Genomic DNA, 19932 nt, shown 5'->3' on the forward strand with positions numbered 1-19932 from the left:
ATTAAAAGGCTTAAAATTCTCAAAAAAAAAAAAAAGGGAATGTGGTGTTAGCAAAAGAAGAAACAGATAGGTAAACGGAACAGAATAGAGAGCCCAGAAATAGTCCCATAAAAATATAGTCAACCTATCTTTGACAAAGGAACAATGCCAATACAGTGGAGCAAAGTTTGTCCTTTCAACAAAGGTCTTAACAACTGGACAACTGCATGCAAATAAAAAAGGGAATTTATATACAGATCTTACACCCTTCACAAAAATTAATTCAAAATAGACCACACACTTAAGTGTAGAACACAAAACTATAAAGCTCCTAGAAGATAACATAGGAGAAAACCAAGATGACCTTTGCTATGGCAATGACTTTTTAGATACAACACCAAAGGCACAGTTCATGAAAGAAATAATTGATAAGCTGGAGTTCATTAAAATAAAACCTTCTGCGCTATGAAAGACACTGTCAAGAGAATGAGGAGACAAGCCACAGACTGGGAGAAAATAATTGCAAAAGACATGTCTGACGAAGGACTGTTATCCAAAATATACAAAGAAAACTTAAAAACTCGAAATAAAAAAATAACTCAAAAAATGTACCAAAGATGTTAACAGACACCTCACCAAAGAAGATTGGCAGATGACAAAAAAGCATAAAAAAGATGTTCTAAATCATATGTCATCAGAGAAATGCAAATTAAAACAACAGTGAGATACCACTGCATACGTATTGTAATGCCAAAATCCAGAACACTGATAACACCAAGTTCTGGCAAGGATGTGGAGCAATAGGAATTCTCATTCATTGCTTGTGGGAATGCAAAATGTTGCAGACATTTTGTAAGACAGTTTGGTGATCTCTTATATAAACTAAACACACTCTTACCGTACAATCTGGCAATTGCATTTCTTGGTATTTACCCAAAGGAGTCGAATATTTATGTCCACACAAAAACCCGTATATATATATATATATGGATGTTTATTGCAGCTTTATTCATAATTGCCAAAACTTGGAAGCAGCCAAGATGTTCTTCAGTAGGTGGATGGATAAATAAACTGTGGTATAGCCAGACAATGGAATATTATTCAGCCCTAAAAAGAAATGAGCTATCAAGCCATGAAAAGACATAGAGGAAGCTTAAATGCAGCTTACTAAGGGAAAGAAGCCAATCTGAAAAAGCTATGTACTGTATGATTCCAACCATATGACATTCTGGAAAAGGCAAAACTATGGAGACAGTAAAAAGATCAGTTGTTGCCAATGACTGAGTAGATGAGTAGGCAAAGTCAGAGGATTTTTAGTGCAGTTAAACTATTTTGTATGATCCTATAATGATGGATACATGTCTCCATTAGACCAAATTCATAGAATATACAATACCAAGAGAGAACCCTAATGTAAACTGTGGACTTTGGATGATTATGACGTGTCAGTGTAGGTTCATCAGTTTTAACAAATGTGCTAGGGGATGTTGGTAATAGGGGAGACTCTGCACCTGTTACGGCAGGATGTTTATGGGAAAGCTCTGTACCTTCCTCTCAATTTTGCTAAGTTTTGAACCTAAAACTGCTCTAAAAAAATGTGGTCTTAAAAAGTAATGAATTATTGATACATTCAACAAATGGATGAATATCAGAATAGTTAATGCTGAGTGAAAGAAAGTAGACCCCCAAAAAGTATATTCTCTATGGTTCCATTTAAATCTAGAAATGCAAACCAGTCTACACTGATAGAAAGTAAAGCAATGTTTGCCTGGAAAGAGGGGTCTGGGAAGAGCTAGACAGAGAGATTATAAAAGGATATGCAAGACTTGAGAGTGCGTCCATGTTCCTTATCTTGATTGTGGTGATGTTTTCCAGGGCGTACGTGATGTATATGGTGTCATGAGTGTATACATATGTCGGTACTTACCAAAGTGTGTAGTTTATTGTATGTCAATTATAACTAAAAGTTGTTTTAAAAAATAGGAATTGATTTATAAGTTAATGTCAAAGTAAGAAAAAAAATCAACTGCCAATGGTTAGTCTTTGTGGTAGACATACAAACCAATACACTGAAATGCTCCATGAAGAGACACTAAGGATATGATAGTTTAATAGGATGATTTCTAAAAATAAAATGTTAAGAACACCTGGAGGGTTAAGGATTTGGAGACGATAGGATGAAAAACAGCATTTAAGCAAGGGCCACTTGAGACATTCTTGTCCTTTTCTTACTGGTGAGTCAATATTTGATGCTTCAGTGGAAAGTAATTTTTTCCCTTTCATTTTACATTTCAGTGTTTATTTTGTATGAAACACTTCCTAAGTATTAGGGAATAATTCAGGGGGGTTGTTCCTGACCCAGCTGTAACCAGTTTGAGTCCAAAGCATAAACTTTCAGGTTCCATCTCTTAATATCCTTACTGAAAATGCCATGTATTCTTAGTTCGTCTAATCCCCACGGCTTGTTCTCCTCAGTCCTACACACCTCCAAGCAACGAGTTCAAGATCAGTATGAAATTGGAAGCACAGGATCCCAGGAACACCACATCTACCTGTATTGCCACAGTAGTTGGACTGACAGGCGCTCGCCTCCGCCTTCGCCTTGATGGCAGCGACAACAAGAATGACTTCTGGCGTCTCGTTGACTCAGCTGAAATCCAACCTATCGGGAATTGTGAGAAGAATGGGGGTATGCTGCAGCCTCCGCTGGGTGAGTAACTAGACCCAAGCTCTCCCTAGCCCATTAGTTATCTTCCCCAAATTGTACATCCTGTTAAAGGAAAACATAGGGTCCTCTGCCTATCCCTTCCTTTTCATATGGTCCAAAAGAAAAGGCCCACCTAAAATGAAATGACCTGAAAAATCTGGACCTATCCATTCTACATTAACTTATGATATCCAAGCTTCTCTCAAGCTCTTCTTTTTCTAACAAGAAACCACACATTTCATCCTTCTTTGTCACTTCCCCTTTACCCTAAGAAAAAGAATGGAAGGAGATCTTGACGTTTAACTTGCCTCAAAAAACCAGAGTTTTCACCAAATCCTACAGTGATAACAGGAAGTGAGAGAAAAGTCTCCCAGTAGAAAGGATGACTATTACAAAGATCCGTTATCTCCTTTCCCCTAAATTTTTACTTGGTCCTTGGAATTTTCTCACTTTGAGTCAATTATTAAGTAAAATGCATTATTTTACTTAAACTAATAACCCCACTGTATTTTTCTCCTCAAGATCAGATTCACCTTTTTTTGCCTCAATATACCTGAATGATTTAGCCCATCTCATCAGTTACTACTAATCACTATTGCAGTGAGTCTCAACAGAGGATAGAGAGAGATGGGTTATAGGCTATGTTCCCTTCAGGAGGCTGTGCTAAATTAAATGAACATTAGAGGACAGTATCATTTGAAAGACCTCCCCAGGTGGTTATTTAACATTTTCCTCCATTAAAAAAAATTATTTGTAATGTAAACTTTCAAATGTATACAAAAGTAGGAAAAATAGCACAATGAATGTCCATGTATCCCTTATCCTTGATAGTCGATCTTGTTTTCTTTGTACCTATACACGCTCCCTGCCTGCTCCTGCCCAATTGCCTAAACATAGTATTTTATTGTTAAATATTTAGTATGTATCTTTCATAGTTAATATTTTAAAAGCATAATCATAATAACATTATCACATGTAAATAATAATTCCTTAATATCAACGAATATTTACTCAATGTTTAAATTTTCCCTACTGTCTATCTGTCTGTCTGTCTCCCTCTTTCTCTCTCTCTTTATTCCATTTTCTCTGAATCAGGATCCACATAAAATCAACATATTGCAGTTGGTTGATATGTCCCTTAAGTCTCTTTTAGTCTATGGGTTCTTCTTCTGTCTCTTATTTTTTCTTGCAATTTATTTGTTGAAAAACCTGAGTCATTTGTCTTTAAATTTTCCCACAATTAGATTTTGCTGATTGTATCTCTGTGGTATCATTTAACATGTTTCTCTGTGCTCTTTTTCTAGAAATTGGTAACTAGATCTAGAGGCTTGATCAGGTTAAGTTTCAATTTTTTCATAAGAATATTTCATAGGTGGTGGTCTTTATTAGGAAGCATATATGGTCTGGTTGTCTCTCATTTTATAATGTAGCAGCCATTACTGCTTGTGGTCTAGAGCAGGGGTTGACAGATTTTCTTAAAGAGTCAGATAGTAAATATTTCAGGCTTATGGGCCATACCTTCTCGGTTGTAACTAGTCAGCTTTGTCCTTGTAATGTGAAAGCAGCCATAGATGATACATAAACAAATGGGCAAGGATGTGCTCCAATAAAGCTTTATTTACAAAAACAGGTGGCCAGCCTTCTGGCTACAGTTTGCTGACCCCTGATTTAGACCCATCACTTCATTATGGTTGCAAAATGGGAAATTTTAATATTATCATTCGGTCCCCATAAATTAAATGGAACATGTCTATTAAAATAAACTTTCATCAACTATTTGGTTATCCTAAAGTACAGTTCATGCAGGAAAGACAGTTTAAATGCTTGACTCTTTTCTTTATTTACCAATTTTCAAAATAATAAATTGGATTACCATCATCCTCCAAAATTATTTATGGATAGTGTTATTGTTGTTGTTGTTGTTCAGTATCATAAACTCAAAGATTCATATTATAGCTGATGTGTTTCACTCCATTACACTAACTGTCCTTATTGATTCTTGAATTATCCCATCTTTGGCGTCATATATATATAAATCATTCTTAAAGTGAAATCTGTAAAACAGTATATTCAGAGAAATCCCCTTCACCTTATCCCTTTCTTCTGCTTTAGGGTAACCACTTTCTTTTAATTTAATGGTTTATACTCCATTTTTTAAAAAATAAGCAAATATGTCCGTGTGAGTGTGTGTGTGTACATACATACATATGTATTCCCTGTCTTCTTATGTAAATGACAGCATATTATACATACTTTCCTCAATCTTACTTTTTTCATTTAGCAATATATCCTAAAGATGACTTCTTAGTTGTATGAAGATGTTCCTCATTCCTTTTTGTAGCTGCATAGTACCGTAAGATTCTCAACCTGCTTTATGAATCACTGTTTAGAAGCATCTTGATAGGCTATTAAAAAATGTAAGTTCCCAGGGATAATGGTGACCATCTAAATCGAAATCTTTCCATAAATTCTCCAGAAACATACAGATCAAAAAGGAAAGAAAATCAAACCACCCATAACTCATGCCTAAACATAACCAGGAGTCAAGAATACCACAGATAGGAATGTAAATTGATATAGCCACTATGGAGAACAGTATGGAGGTTCCTTAAAAAACTAAAAATAGAACTACTATACAACCCAGCAATCCCACTACTGGGCATATACCCTGAGAAAACCATAATTCAAAATGAGTCATGTACCACAATGTTTATTGCAGTTGTATTTTCAATAGCCAGGACATGGAAGCAACCTAAGTGTCCATCGACAGATGAATGGATAAAGAAGATGTGGCACATATATACAATGGAATATTACTTAGCCATAAAAAGGGCTTTTTCCGTTTCATAAAAAGAAACGAAATTGAGTTATTTGCAGTGAGGTGGATAGACCTAGAGTCTGTCATACAGAGTGAAGTCAGAAAGAGAAAAACAAATACCATATGCTAACACATATATATGGAATCTAAAAGAAAAAAAATGGTCATGAAGAACCTAGGGGCAGGGTGGGAATAAAGACGCAGACCTACTAGAGAATGGACTTGAGGACACAGGGAGGGGAAAGGGTAAGCTGGGACGAAGTGAGAGAGTGGCATGGACATATATACACTACCAAATGTAAAACCGATAGGTAGTGGGAAGCAGCCGCATAGCACAGGGAGATCAGCTCGGTGCTTTGTGACCACCTAGAGGGGTGGGATAGGGAGGGTGAGAGGGAGGGAGACGCAAGAGGGAGGGGATATGGGGATATATATATATATATACGTATAGCTGATTCACTTTGTTATAAAGCAGAAACTAACACACCATAGTAAAGCAATTATACTCCAATAAAGATGTTAAAAAAAAAAAAAGAATACCACAGATTTCAGTAACATGTTGTCTACATGTTCAGATATAAAGATCTGAAACCACTAGAGCTAGGACCCACCCCATACCAGAATGAAGAGTTTTATGTAGGTAGAAACTGCATTAAAAAGGGAGAGGGCAATGGGAGCCTGACACAGCCAAAATCACCCCCAGAAAAAGACAGTCCCATCCAGAGTGGGAAATACTGAAAGAGAGCTAAGAGCTACTTGATTAGAGCCTTGGCTACTGGAGAATCAGAAGAAAGAGAGTGAATTAAAAGAGTGAGGGACGAGAGAGAGCAGTCTTGGGAAGACAACTACCTTTGTGGGAGAGGTAGCTATAATATTGAAGGAAAAGAAGGAAACCATGGGTAGTGATTTAGAGTTATGCAGGAACAAAAGAGAATCATAAAATCAAAAGACATACAAACCTTCCCATCCCATCCCAAATAGGCTCATCTACTAAAGAAACTGCATTTCACTATGCCAACAGAAAACTCATGACCCAAGATCCCTGCCAAAATGGAACATCCTGTTTTTTGTAAGCCCGGGAAAATATAAGACATTTCAAAGGATTAGGAAACAGCAGTCAACATCTATAAAAAGCTTCTACGTGAAGAAAAACAGAAATAGAGGATAAAACTATTTTAACTATTGAAAATTCTACAGCCAAAATCAGTGAGTAGCCAGAGGAAAACTGTTGTACAATAACCCATCTCAAATAAGTATTGACAGATATGAAAAAATACCTTGGATCAAAAATTGTAAGTCAGACTAGAAATGCACAATAGACAGGAAGATGTGAAAATAGAATTGTTCAAACTCAAGAAAAAAATTGAAAGAAAAATAATCTCAGTTGAAGACTCAATTCCAGGGTACCCACTGGGACAGTAGATTCAACTGGAAATATAATAAGGGACATTGAGAAGAGAAATAAAAATAAATATTAGAGAAGGTTTAAAAGTATCAGAAAGTAACTGTTAGATATAGAACATAACAAAGATCCAATGTGTATATGTATGTGTACATATATATTTGGAGTCCCTGAAGAAGATAAAACAGAATTAATACTTAAAATTGTAATATAAGAAAATTTTCCAAAAATTAAGGAACACCTAAACCTTCATATTGAAAGAGCCTACCTTATTCCTGGAAAAATTGATCTAGATTGGTCAACTCTAAGACATATTCTAGTACAACTGTTATACTCTAAGAATAAAGAAAAATTCATCTAAGCCTCCAGCAACAAGGCCAAATTACTCACAAGGGAAAGAAAGTCAGGTTTGCATCATACTTCTCAACAGCAAAATACAAAGCAAGACTAAGTGGAGCAGCATTTTTAAGAAATTCAAGGAAAGAAAATGAAAAGACAGGTTTTATATCTAGACAAGCTGTTTTTTCAAGTCCTGAGATTATACTGAAAGAGTTTTCAGCATGCAAGAACTCAGGAAATACTGTGACCCCAAGCCCTTCCTAAGGAATCAATTATGGAAAGAGCTCCATCCAAACAACAGGTGATCAATCTAAGACAAAAACAAAGGTAGGGACAAGAGTAGAATAGTATGGTATCAGTCTGGGTCCAGTGAAGAAAGAGAACCCACACAGCAGTTTAAACACAGAAAGGTTAATATACATGTTAACTATAACAGAGGATTGGAGTGAGGGATTGGCTAGTCAAAAGGCAAGAGAACTCTAAAGAATATAAGAAGAGCAGACGTAAGGAGAAGCCACGACACTGGGGCAGAGATAGAGCTCCCAAGGAAGAGCCTCCCTTCCCCCATCTCAGGGCTGAGATGTAGACCTTGTTGGAGGGGGCACAGCTGTGGCTCACTGGATGAGAGAGATCACTGTGGTGCCACAGCAGTGGAACTTGCTAGAACTCTGTCCTCCAGGGTGCTGAGAAAGCTGTTCATGGAGAAGTGTGTCTCTGGAGAAACTCTTCTACAGAACCACTTAAGATGGGGAGGGTGGTGCTGCTACGGGCTGCCCTGTGCTCCCGGACCTGGGCCATAGGGAAGATGGGATGCTGCAGGAGCCTGCCCAGCCAACACGATGCAGCCAGAAAGCAAGCCCCTTTCCTCCTGTCGTATCTGTAGATGGGGTCCTGGGTATCACTTAAAACTGATAAACCAAATAGTAGAAGCCTAAGTGAGGAAATAAGGGAATTAAGGACATTATAACATAGGTTAGTATAAAGGTAACTACTAAAACAAAATTCCAGAACTTCCTAAATACCAAAGGAACAAAAAGATCAAGAAACAGATGACACAAAGAGATGAACTAAATATGGAGAACGCAGTAAATAAAGCATAACGTGACAGAGTTGAGACCAAATGTGTAATTTATATTAATAAATGTAAATGGTTTAAACTCACCTATTAAAAGAAAAATATTTCAGATTGGTGCTCAAAGTCAAACCCAACTTTATACTCTGTACAGGAGACATACCTAAAGTAGAGTGAGTCAGAACAGCTAAAAATAAAAGGATGATCAAGGATATATGAAGGAACTTCAAACAATATAATAGCAGAGGTTACAATTCTGTTATTAGACGTAGTAGAATTAATAAAAATAGAAATTATGGTAGATGCAAGGAGACATAGACAAACACATTAATAGGAGAATTAACACACCTCTCTCAAGACAAGACAGGCCAAGAGGACAAAAAAAGTAAAGGGTTGAAGACTTTAATGAATAAGATAGATCATATGTGTGTGTGTGTATATATGTATGCATATCAAACTTTATACCCTGGTAAATGCCCTTCCACCTTGAAATTTAAAACTCTTTAAACAACTTTTGTTTGAAAAATGGAAATATAAACCAAAATTTTAAAATTCCTAAAACATAATGATAATAAACATCACATCAGAATTTTGAGATATAATTAAAGCAGTGGTTGGAAGAAAATTTATAGCCTTAAATACCTGGCATAAAGAAAAATGAAAGGATAAATATTACGAATTTAAATTCCCAATTAAAACAGCTAGAAAAAGTTACACTCCAAAGCAAATACAAAGGAGAAATAAGTAGAAGAAAAAATAAAGATAGAAAGAGATTAATGTGGTAGAAAATAGAAAAGCAGTAAATCAAAATACTGTGTCTTTGGAGAAAACCTCAACAAAATAACAAACCACTAGTTAGCCTAATAAAGAAAAAAAAAGAAGCAGCGCAGATATACAAAAGTAGAAATGACAAAGGCGGGGAATAGCCCTATGTAAACTAGGAAAGCTAGATGAAATAAGAAAATACTGTTTGTCAAAATTGACCCTAGGAGCATCACATATGTTTTCAAAGCACTTACATCAAAGTACTGCATGCAGATTATTTTAGAGGGAAATCCTACAAAACCTTGAAGACCAGATAATCTCAATGCTACTTAGGTGTTGTACGTCAGTGATACCCAACGGAACTTTCTGTGATGGTGGAAATGTTTTATGTCTTTGCTGTCCAGTATGGTAGTCACCAACCACATGTGTCTGTAGAGCACTTGAAATGTGTCTACCGCAACTAAAGAATTGAATATTTAATTTTATTTTAATTATAATTTAAAGTTGAAAATCTATGTGGTTGGTGGCTACCATACTAGACAGTGCACTTCTAGATCATAGAAAAAGGAAAATATCCAAATTCTTTTATGAAGCAGGTAGAACTTGGATACTTAAACCTGATTTAAACACACACACACGTGCACACACACACACACAGCCTCGTGTGAATATTATTACAAAACACCTAAATAAAATATTAGGAATTAGAGTTCAACATATTTACAACAATAATTCATCAAGACAAAGTAGTATTTTTTTTCTGGGAATGAAAAGAATATTTAACTTCAGAAATATCATTAATGGACTTCACCATATTAAAATAGCTAAGGAAGAAAGTCATATGAACTTCAGCAAAAATCAGCACACTACTGAGGACTCACATTTCTCGATTTCAAAACTTACTACAAAGCAACAGTACTCAAGACATTGTGATACTGGCATAAATTGAACATAGACTTATAGATAAGAGGATTAGATTTGAGAGTCCAGAAATAAACCCATACATTTATGCTCGGTTGGTTTTCAACAAGGGTGCCAAGATAAGTCAGTAGGGGTTTTCAACAGCTGGCACAGGGACAACTGGATATCTACATACAAAAGAATGGAGTTGGACCCCACCTCCACACCATATACAAAAATTGACTCCAAGTGGATAATAGACCTAAATGTAAGAGCTAAGACTATAAAACTCTTAGAAGAAAACATGGGAGTAAATCTTCATGACCTTGGATTAGGCAGTGGTTTCTTAGATATGGCACCAAAAGCACAAACAACAGAAGAAAAACTAGATAGATGGGCTTCAAAATTAAAAGCTTTTGTGCTTCCAAAGACACTATCAAGAAAGTGAAAAGACAGCCCACACGATGGGAGAAAATAGGCAAATCCAAAAGGGCAGAGAGTAGGTTAGTGGTTTCCAGGGATTGGGTTGAAGGGACAATGCGGGGTGGCAGCTAATAGATATGGGTTTTCTTTTTGGAGGAGTGATGAAAATGTTCTAAAATTAGAATGATGTTTCATAACTCTAAAAACCACTGAATCGGATATTTAAAAGTATGAATTGAGTTACATCTCACTAAAGCTATTATTTTTTCAAAATCACATGTCCGATTCAACAAATAGTATTGGGAAAACTGGATATCCACATGCAAAAGAATGAAGTTGGACCTTTACCTTACACCATTATACAATAACTAACTCAAAATGGATCAACAACCTAAATGTAGGAGCTAAAACTGTAAAACTCTTAGAAGAAAACATAGGGGAAAAGCTTCATGATGTTGGAATTGGCAGTGATTTTTGGATACGACACCAAAAGCACAGGCAACAACAAAAAAAATAGTTAAATTTGACTGCATCAAAATTTAAAATTTTGTTTATCAAAGGACACTTTTAACGGAGTGAAAAGGGAACTCATGGAATGGGAGAAAATATTTGCGAATCATATATCTGGTAAGGGGTTAATATCCAAAATATATTTTTTAAAACTCCTTCAGTTGAACAACAGCAAATAAACAACCTGATTAAAAAATAGGCAAAGGACTTGAATAGACATTTCTCTAAAGAAGATATACACGTGGCCAGTAAGCACATGAAAAAATGCTCAGCATCAGTAATCATTTAGGGAAATACAAATCAAAAACACAATGAGATAATACTTCACACCCATTAGGATGGCTATTATCAAATAAATAGAAAATAACAAGGGTTGGTGAGGATGTGGAGAAATTGGAACCATGTGTATTGTGTATTGGGAATGTAAAGTGGTACAGCCACTAAGGAAAACAATATGTTTCCTCAAAGAAGTTAAAAACAGAATTACATGTGATCTAGCAATTCCACTTCGGGGTAGATAGGCAAAAGAATAGAAAGCAGGGACTAAAGGAGATATTGGGATACCTATATTTAGCAGCATTATTCACAATATCCAGAAGGTCAAAACAACCCAAGTGTCCATTGACAGAAGAATGGATAAATAAAATGTGGTATATACACACAGTGGAATATTATTCAGCTTTAAAAAGTAAGGAGATTCTGACACATGCTACAATGTGGATGAATCTTAAAGATATTATGCTATTATAAATGAAATAAGCCAGTCACAAAATGACAAATGCTGTATGATTCCACTTATACAAGGTACCAAATATAGGCAAATTCATAGCGACAGAAAATAGAATGGCGGTTGCAAGGAGCTGGGAAAGGGGAGAGGGGAATGGGGAGTTACTGTTTAATGGGCAGAGTTTCATTTGGAGAAGATGAAAAAGTTCTGGAGATGGATGGTGGTAATGGTTACACATTGATGTGAATGTACTTAATGCCATTTACTTTTGAGAAAGAAGGGGAAATATACGTGTATACACACACATGCACATATATATAATGTACATGAACTTACATATATTTTGTATACTTAGTTTTATAAAAAGAAACACAGGACTGTTAAAACCAGAAAATAATGGAAAGGTTCCCTATTGGGAGTGTCTGGGAATAGGGTGGAAAGCATAGAAACGAGAGTGAGACATCTCTAAAAATACCCTTTTATATTCTTTTGACTTTTGAATTATATAAATGTCTTACTTAATACATAAAATTAAACCAAAAACAAACAGATGAACAAGCCATATCCTAAAATTGACTATAAACAGAAACAAACTGAACTCTGTATCAAATGGATATCATAACCACATTGAAAAAAGAGTTCAAACAACTTGAACACAGAACCTTCACATTACACCCGCAATGGGACATATTTCAAAGGAAAATGGAACTGCAAAGAAATTCTGACTTTTTCTTAATGATGTTAGCGGTTTTGCCCTAATAATCTGAAACTATTTTGCATGTATTGAAGATAGAGCAAATGAGTAAATAAGATACAAGTATGGGATGGAAAAGATGAAGAAGAACCCTTGCAGTGTAGGATTTGAATTGGAGGTATGTTATGAACTCTTAACTTAAAATAGGTATATAAGTATATATTAATATGTATTAAAATATACATAAATATATATTAATATAATACTTATTCACTTAGAATATATATGTATGTATATGTATATATTCTAAGGTAATACATGTATATGTATATGTATGTATATATATGTATATATTCCAAGCTCTATTGAAAAGGCCTGGAAACAATGACTCCTCAGTAGCAATGGGAGCATCTTGATTTGATTTCTCATTCTCCGCTAAATCCCATTCTCCGCTAAAAGGAATCATGGCTCCTTGGAGCAATGGCTGATTCCAAGACTGAGCAACAGAGAAAATGTAAGGTGAGTCTGGAAGATCTTATTATGCCAGAAAGCAAAGAAGTCTCAAAGATTGATGGGTACATATCAGAGGGATACAGGAGCCAGTTTAAAGGGACTCTGACTAGCCAACATTGGAAAAATATGACCATCAAAGAGAATAATAAAAATAGAAGAACAATAATAATAGCCTCATGGGTCCCTAGTGATACACAGGAAAAAAATTAAAGTTGCAGAGAAAGTTCTTCTTTACAGAATATCAGCTAACAAATATAAAGAATGATAGAAAATTATCATTTCGGCAACCACCATTTAAATGGATTCAGACCAAGATAATCAATGAATGCTAAAACAAAGAAAAGAAAAGCTTATTGGAGAATAGGATATTCACACAGTCTCAAAGTTTCTCCCCACTGATTATTAATTACAAGGGGAAATTACAATGAAGAAATCTGTCAGTCATTTCTTAATAAGTGATCAAATTCAGTATCATTGATAATTAGACACACTGACATTATTTACTGCTTGAAGCAATGAAATGAGAAGTACTCAATATCCCTTGTGTAGTATCTTTGTCAAAATTGTTTAGCATGAATGTAATCATAAGGAAACAATCAGAAAACATCCAAATTGTGGGACGTTCTATAAAACAGGCCAAACTCTTCAAAAGTAACAATTTCATGAAAAACAAAAGGCAACTGGACTATCCTAGATGAAAGGAGACTAAAGAAACTTGACAACCAAATGCAATATGTCATCCGTGATGTATTTTAAAAATTAAACACCTATAAAGATTTGGGGACAGCTGAAGATGTTTTTAATTAAATGTATTGGATATGATAATATTGCAGTTCTAAAGGAGAATGTCCTTGTTCTGAGGACAAATATCTTGACGTATGTAGAGGTGAAGTCTATATCATGATGTCTCTAACTTTCACATAGTTCAGAGGAAAAAGTGTGTGTAGATACATGGAAAGCAATTGTGGTGAAGTGTTATTAGTTGCTGAATTTAGGTGAAGGGTACATAGTTTGCTCTTGTATTGTTTTTTGCTACTTTTCTCTGGGTTTAAAATTTTTCAAGATAAAAAGTTTAAAATAATTTATGTATATGATTATACATATATATGTGTGTGTGTTCATGTTCCCCAGGCCTCCTCTGGACTTCTCCCCAGAGTTGCTGAATCAGAATTTCTAGGTAATGGGGCTTGGGATTCTGCATGGTAAAATGGCTCTCCCGAGACTCTTAACACAGTTGGTCTGTATTTGGGAAGCATTGCTCCAAAGAGCATTCTTCTCCATTAAAATCTTGTGTGGTTTGTGTGTGTGTGTATGTGTGTGTGTTCTGTTCACACAGGAACATTGGTTACTACTTTGCAGAGTCCTCCAGAAAAAAGGTGAAAAGGTAGAATGATTCTCAGGTGATGTCAACCTTTTCCTCATATCCCCTTGTTTTACTGGTCCATTCTATACTTAGACTGAGATTATTTCTTCTAAACAGGGCTATCTGGATCACTAATTCTCAAACATGGCTGACAGTTAGAATCACCTAGAGAGCTCTCAGAAATTTCAGTGCCTAGGCCTTACCTCAGATCAATTAAATCTGAATTTCTGGGAGTGGGATGATGTATTCTTTAATGCTCCCCAGGTGATTTCAGTGTCCAAGTTTGAGAGTCCCTAGGCTAGAGCAAAGCTGGCCTCTGGTGAGGCCTCTAGCCAAGTGTGTCAGGATCCCAGTATAAACTGCCTACTCAGCAAACTTAGTCACGTGCCCTGATGTCTATGTGGGACATTGACTTGAAAGGAACCCTCTTATGTTCCTGACACTGATCAGTCTTCTCTTATGCTAAATAGCTTCCAGGGCCTGTCAATAAAAAGGGGGTTTTAAAAGATGCGTATCCCATTTATGGTTATGGAAATTTGAACTCTGTTTATAAAAATTTGGGAGGGGGGATGAAATTTTAGAGAGAAGTAACTTTAACTATGGTATCTTAAATACTCATTTTACACAGGTAATTTTAAAAATATTCGCCAAACTCTCTTCTCTGCAAGGCCCCTGACATTGAGTAATGCCAGACCCATCTATACGTACACCTATCTCAAGACTAGTCATAACCCCACCCCCAGTGAAATAAATCTGAATTAACTTGTGTTTGAGTGTGTATATAAGAGCGGAGCATTGAAGTGGTGACAGCATCCTGGCCGAAGCAAAAGGAATTCTAACAGTCCTTCCCAAATACAACCTGACTGAACATACACTTCTTCCTCAGGGAAGACAGTTTGTTCAGCACCTCTCTTCCAGTTCTCGTTTCTGTCCCTCTTGGGGTAAAATTTAGATAGCCCACCCAACCTCAGTTTGGAAGCACTGCTTTAGTTCAGTGTCATCATCTGACAAATACAGAAATAGGGAAAGGGAAGTTAGTTGTCCAAAGTTGTACAGTGAATTGGTGGCATGTTTCTGTACATGTATTTGTATGTGTACATGTATGTAAAGCTCCTCTGGGAGGAGAGAATGATTTGGGGATCATCTTGACAGCCATAGAGTCTAATAACTTCATAAAGCTTGGAATTACTATATAGGACAATGGCAGGGTAAGGAGTAGGGCACATTCATGTGCTTCCTCGTATGAGTGCTGTTCTGTTACCTGCCACCAGAGGGCATGAACTATGATTAGATTCTAGACCTGCTGATCTACATTGAAGTTCAGAGCTTGCTCAGACCACTGTTAGTTCAAACAAACGAACCCTAACCTATTCAGTAGTCCCACAGTCTTAGAAGCATATGAAAGATCTTTGTGACTGGTTGTTTATAAATATTTTAAAAAGAAATCTTAGCTAAGCACAGAACACTTGCAGCATGCCTGGGTTTAGAATTGGAGACCTGGTTTTATAATATTAGCCCAGGCACTTACTAGTTTAGTTGTGTGGCCAATGGTAAGTTGCTTTATCTTGACTTTTAACCGTGAATTTCAGTTGCCTCACCTGCCACATCATTAATAAACTTTGCCACACATGGTTGAGGATTAAATGGGGTAACATGATAAAGCATTTATCAATTCCTGGCACCCGTTTCATAAGTGGAGATTTTTCCTTTGTTCAGTAAAACTCTCATGGAGCTCATATTCTGGTTGGAAAAGACATACACATTACATGGAAAAAAGAAAGAAAATTTAGGCAGTGATAAAAGGTAAGGATAATAAGAAGGGAGCAGGATCTAGGAGGCTATTTTAGGTAGGGTAGTCTAGGCATGCCTCTCTGAGGAGGTGATATTTCAGCAAAGAACTATCAAAGATTTGAGAAAAGTGAAGGGTGTTTGAGGCAGAGGGACACAGCTTGGTGTGCTTGGGAAACAGAAAGACCAGTGAATGAAAGGCAGAGGGGTGGCAGGAGATGAGTTACAAGAAGTAAGCAAGTTCCGTATCATGTAAGTTTTGTTAAATACATAAAGACTGCAGATTTATTTTGTGTTATAGGATGTAAGCATAAGAGTGATGTGATCTGATTTATAGTTTTAAAAACATAACCATATCATTCTGGTTGCTGTGTGGAGAATAGACAGTAGGGAGGCAAAAGTAGAAGCAGAGAGAAGGGTTAGAAGGCTGTTTTAGTAGTCTGGGCAAAGTTTGGCTGTCACTTAGGTTAGGGTGTTAGTGGGCAGAAATACAGAGTGGTAAGGAACGGTTCGGTTTAGGGTATATTAGATGTAAGAACCATCAACACTTGCTGATTAATTGTATTTGAGAGACAATAGAAAGGGAGGAACCAAGAGTGACTTCTAGGCTTTTTGGTCTCAGCACTTGGGTTTAAATAAGTGGTTCCATTAACTGAGCCGAGATGACTGGAGGAGAGGGGGTAGTAAAATCAAGAGTTCTGTTTTAGATTTACTCATTTTGAGATCTCTTGGCATCCAAGTAGAGTTATAGAATAAGGCAGTTGAAAATATGAGCATGAAACTCAGGACAGAGGTTTGGGTTAGAGATATAAATTGGCAGTCATCGTTGATGGGAAAAAAGTGGGGACCAAGAAGAGAGAACCAGTGGCCAGACACTGAGGTACTCCCACTTTAGAGGTTAGGATTTCTTACCCACCTGGCCTTTTCCTTGCAAGCCATTGTTTAATTTGAGGAGACCCTCAAATTATTGTTTTTACTCTTCTCTTCCTTTTTGCACAAATTTACAACTCCAGTTCTTTTACCAAGAGAGACAGCATGGTAGAACTGAGTGATTAAATATTTGAAGACATTAATGTGCTGATTAATAATGAAGGCTCTGGAGACAGAGGAATTCGGTTTAAATCCTGCCTCTGCTATTTACTAGCTTAGCGACCTTGGATATTTTACTTAATTTCTCTAATCTCAGTCTTTTCATCTATAATAATCAAAATAAAAGCCAGCATTCATTTAACACTTGTCATATACCAGGCATCGTTTTAAGTGCTTCGCATGTATTAACCTATTTTAACCCTTAGAACAACCCATTGAAGTAGTTACTATTCTTACCCATTTTATTGTTGAGGAAATGAAAGCCAGAGAGAGGTCTTATAATTTGCCAAACATCACACACCAGGTAAGTAGCAGAGCTAGATTTGAAACTAGGGAGCCTGGCTCCAAAACCAGTGCTACTTTTCTCTTATCAAATTCACAGAGTTGTAGAAGTGATTAAATGAGATAACCCACTTAAAAGTGCTCAGCACATGGAGGCTGGCAAATAATATGAGCGTAATGAATGTTTTCTTATGGAGGCAGCATAGCATAGTGAAAGAGAATCAGATGGAAAGTCCTGGGGCTCCAGCCTGACTACAGGAACAACTTACGTGATCATGAACAAGTTTCTTAGCCTCTCTGGACTTCAGTTTTGTCATCTACAATATAAAACCTTCATACTATATGGCCTCTGAAATCCCTTTCAGTGTTTAAACATTCTATCTATGACTCCCCAGGACAGATTGTGAATACATCTGAATTTGGTAGGGGAATAGGGTACTCAGTAATTCCTTGGGTTGACAACATTTCTACTTTGCCCTTCTACTCTTGAAGAAACTTGCTAGGAGATAGTGAAACGTAGTTAAGAACCATACGGTTTGGAGTAAGACTGTCATGTAGTGGAATCTGTTTCTACCACTTACTACCTTGGACAAGCTACTTCTCCTGAGTTTCTCTTTCATCATCTGCAAACTAGGGGTAATGATAGTGCACACCTCATGGCATTATTTGAAATATCCTGTGAGAAAGCGCCTGTAAAGTATTTAATACATGATAAGCATTGAATACATATTAACTATTATAATATTATTATAAGGGTTTCCAGAGCTGAGAGGATTTCTTTTTCCCTCAAGTACCAGATGAGATAGAAGCCTCTCAGTAACCCACTTCTAAAGAATTGAACTGGGAATTACATGGTGAGGCACTGTCGTTGTTGGGAACTGAGGGCATGAATCAGAATTTTCTAACTGTGCAGTCATTCCTCCCCGCTCCCCTCTTATACGAAGGTGTAGGGAGCATTTCTCTAGAGCACCTTTGCCTTATCTGTAGGTGTAGTGAATCATTCATGGCAAATCTGCACTAGGTTTGGCTTGCTTCAACCCTTCCCTGACCTAAAGAGAGTTGTTTTACTCACACACAAACCAGACCTGAATTTCTGGAGAAATTTGTTTGTCTGTTTGTTTGTACCGTGGTCAAAGGAAGAGTAGTAGTCAAGACTCTTTTGGAGTGTAAAACCCCAACCCAGACCAGGTTAGAGGAGGGCAATAGGAGGAGGCAGGAATTAGTGACTCATGTAACTGCGAAGCCCAAGACCTGGTGCTGAGTGTGTCTGGACACAGGGTTTTAAACACTCTCATGTCTCCATCTCCTGCTCTACATTGGCCTTATTCTCAGTTATGTTCTCCATTTTAGCAGTGCCAAATCTACAAACTTACTTATAACCATGATCTCAGAGAAAGAAAAGCTCTCTCCAACATGCACATCATATCAGAAAACAGTTGATCCAACTTGGGACATACATATACACTTTTGGTCTAGGGGAATCTGATGCTTTTAAATAGCATTATTTTGCATTCCATGGCCAGGTAGGTAGAGCCCAGTGTAGACATCCCCACCAAATCACATAAAATTAGAGTTTTTTTGTCTTTTGGGGTTTTTTTTTTTGCAGAAGGAAAAAGAGCTAGGCAAGCAAAAAAGAAGTGGTAGCAGTTTGACAGGACTGTGTGAATTGCTATCCCCATTGTTTATGAATGAGCTATCCCAAGAAGTCTCCTGACCCTGGGAAACCTCACTTGGTAGCCTAGCCAGCTTTGAGACTAAAAGTTTAAATCATGTGGGGGTGGTACCTCTCTTATTTACATTTTCTTCTCTCTTCTCACATCCTCCCCTTTAATTTAATTATAGTTCTTAACTAATACTTTATCCCAAAAGCTGATTCTTCCTTTTTCATTTCACATGCACATTGATAATTTAGTGTAGTAAAGAGTGTGGGCTCAACAGTCAGATTGCCTGGATTTCAATCCTGTCTTTGTCATTTGCTCACTTTGAAATCTCAAGCAGTTTACTTTATACTTCTTTCCTCATCTATAAAATGAAGATAATTTCTCCCCTACTGGGTTGTCTTGAGGATTAAATTAGATAGTCGGCAGAAGGTGCCTGGCACAGTATCTAGCACACAGTGAAGTACTCAGTAATATCAGATACTGTTGTTGTTGCTGTTTCTCTGCAGCTTTGGTTCAGCCTATCTATTCTTTGTCAGGAATGGGAAAGCTGAGGTAGATTGGGAGACTATCAGAAAGCACTAGATTGTGGTATCTCAGGACAGAGGGTTGAAGCCAAATTGAAGGAAGCACTTGGAGCTCTAATTGGAAGACTTAACTATGATAATGATCTTATTTTTACAGTTTGTTAATTAAATGGTATATTCTTATTGACTTGTCATTGCAGAATGACAATGGACAATTAACATCCCTAGGCTTCTTTTCACTCTTTTGGAAAATGAGGGTTTTTTTGATAAGATGATCCCTTCCATTTTCATCAATGCCTGATCCTTCGTTAAGTAAAAATGAATATCAAAAAGTGTTTTGTACTCTGTGTATGTGTGTATGTGTGTGAGAGAGAGG

General features: G+C 36.7%; 1 protein-coding gene across 12 annotated transcripts in view; it reads left to right on the forward strand.

Moving 5' to 3' along the window:
- The window catches only part of SCMH1 (Scm polycomb group protein homolog 1), a 187766-nt gene that overhangs the window by 75026 nt on the left and 92808 nt on the right, over window positions 1-19932 (forward strand). For 11 of the 12 annotated variants that reach the window (XM_027108916.1, XM_027108924.1, XM_027108927.1 and 8 more), the window contains one exon: window positions 2455-2689. In XM_027108916.1, the coding sequence (XP_026964717.1) occupies window positions 2455-2689 (235 nt within the window). Of the gene's footprint in view, window positions 1-2454; window positions 2694-19932 lie in introns of those variants that run through there. The other variant, XM_027108929.1, reaches the window with a different exon arrangement.

The sequence above is a fragment of the Aethalodelphis obliquidens genome, unplaced genomic scaffold (genome assembly GCF_003676395.1).
Source record: "Aethalodelphis obliquidens isolate GAN/ISIS:26980383/991018 unplaced genomic scaffold, ASM367639v1 scaffold9, whole genome shotgun sequence".
Classification (NCBI taxonomy): Eukaryota; Metazoa; Chordata; class Mammalia; order Artiodactyla; family Delphinidae; genus Aethalodelphis; species Aethalodelphis obliquidens.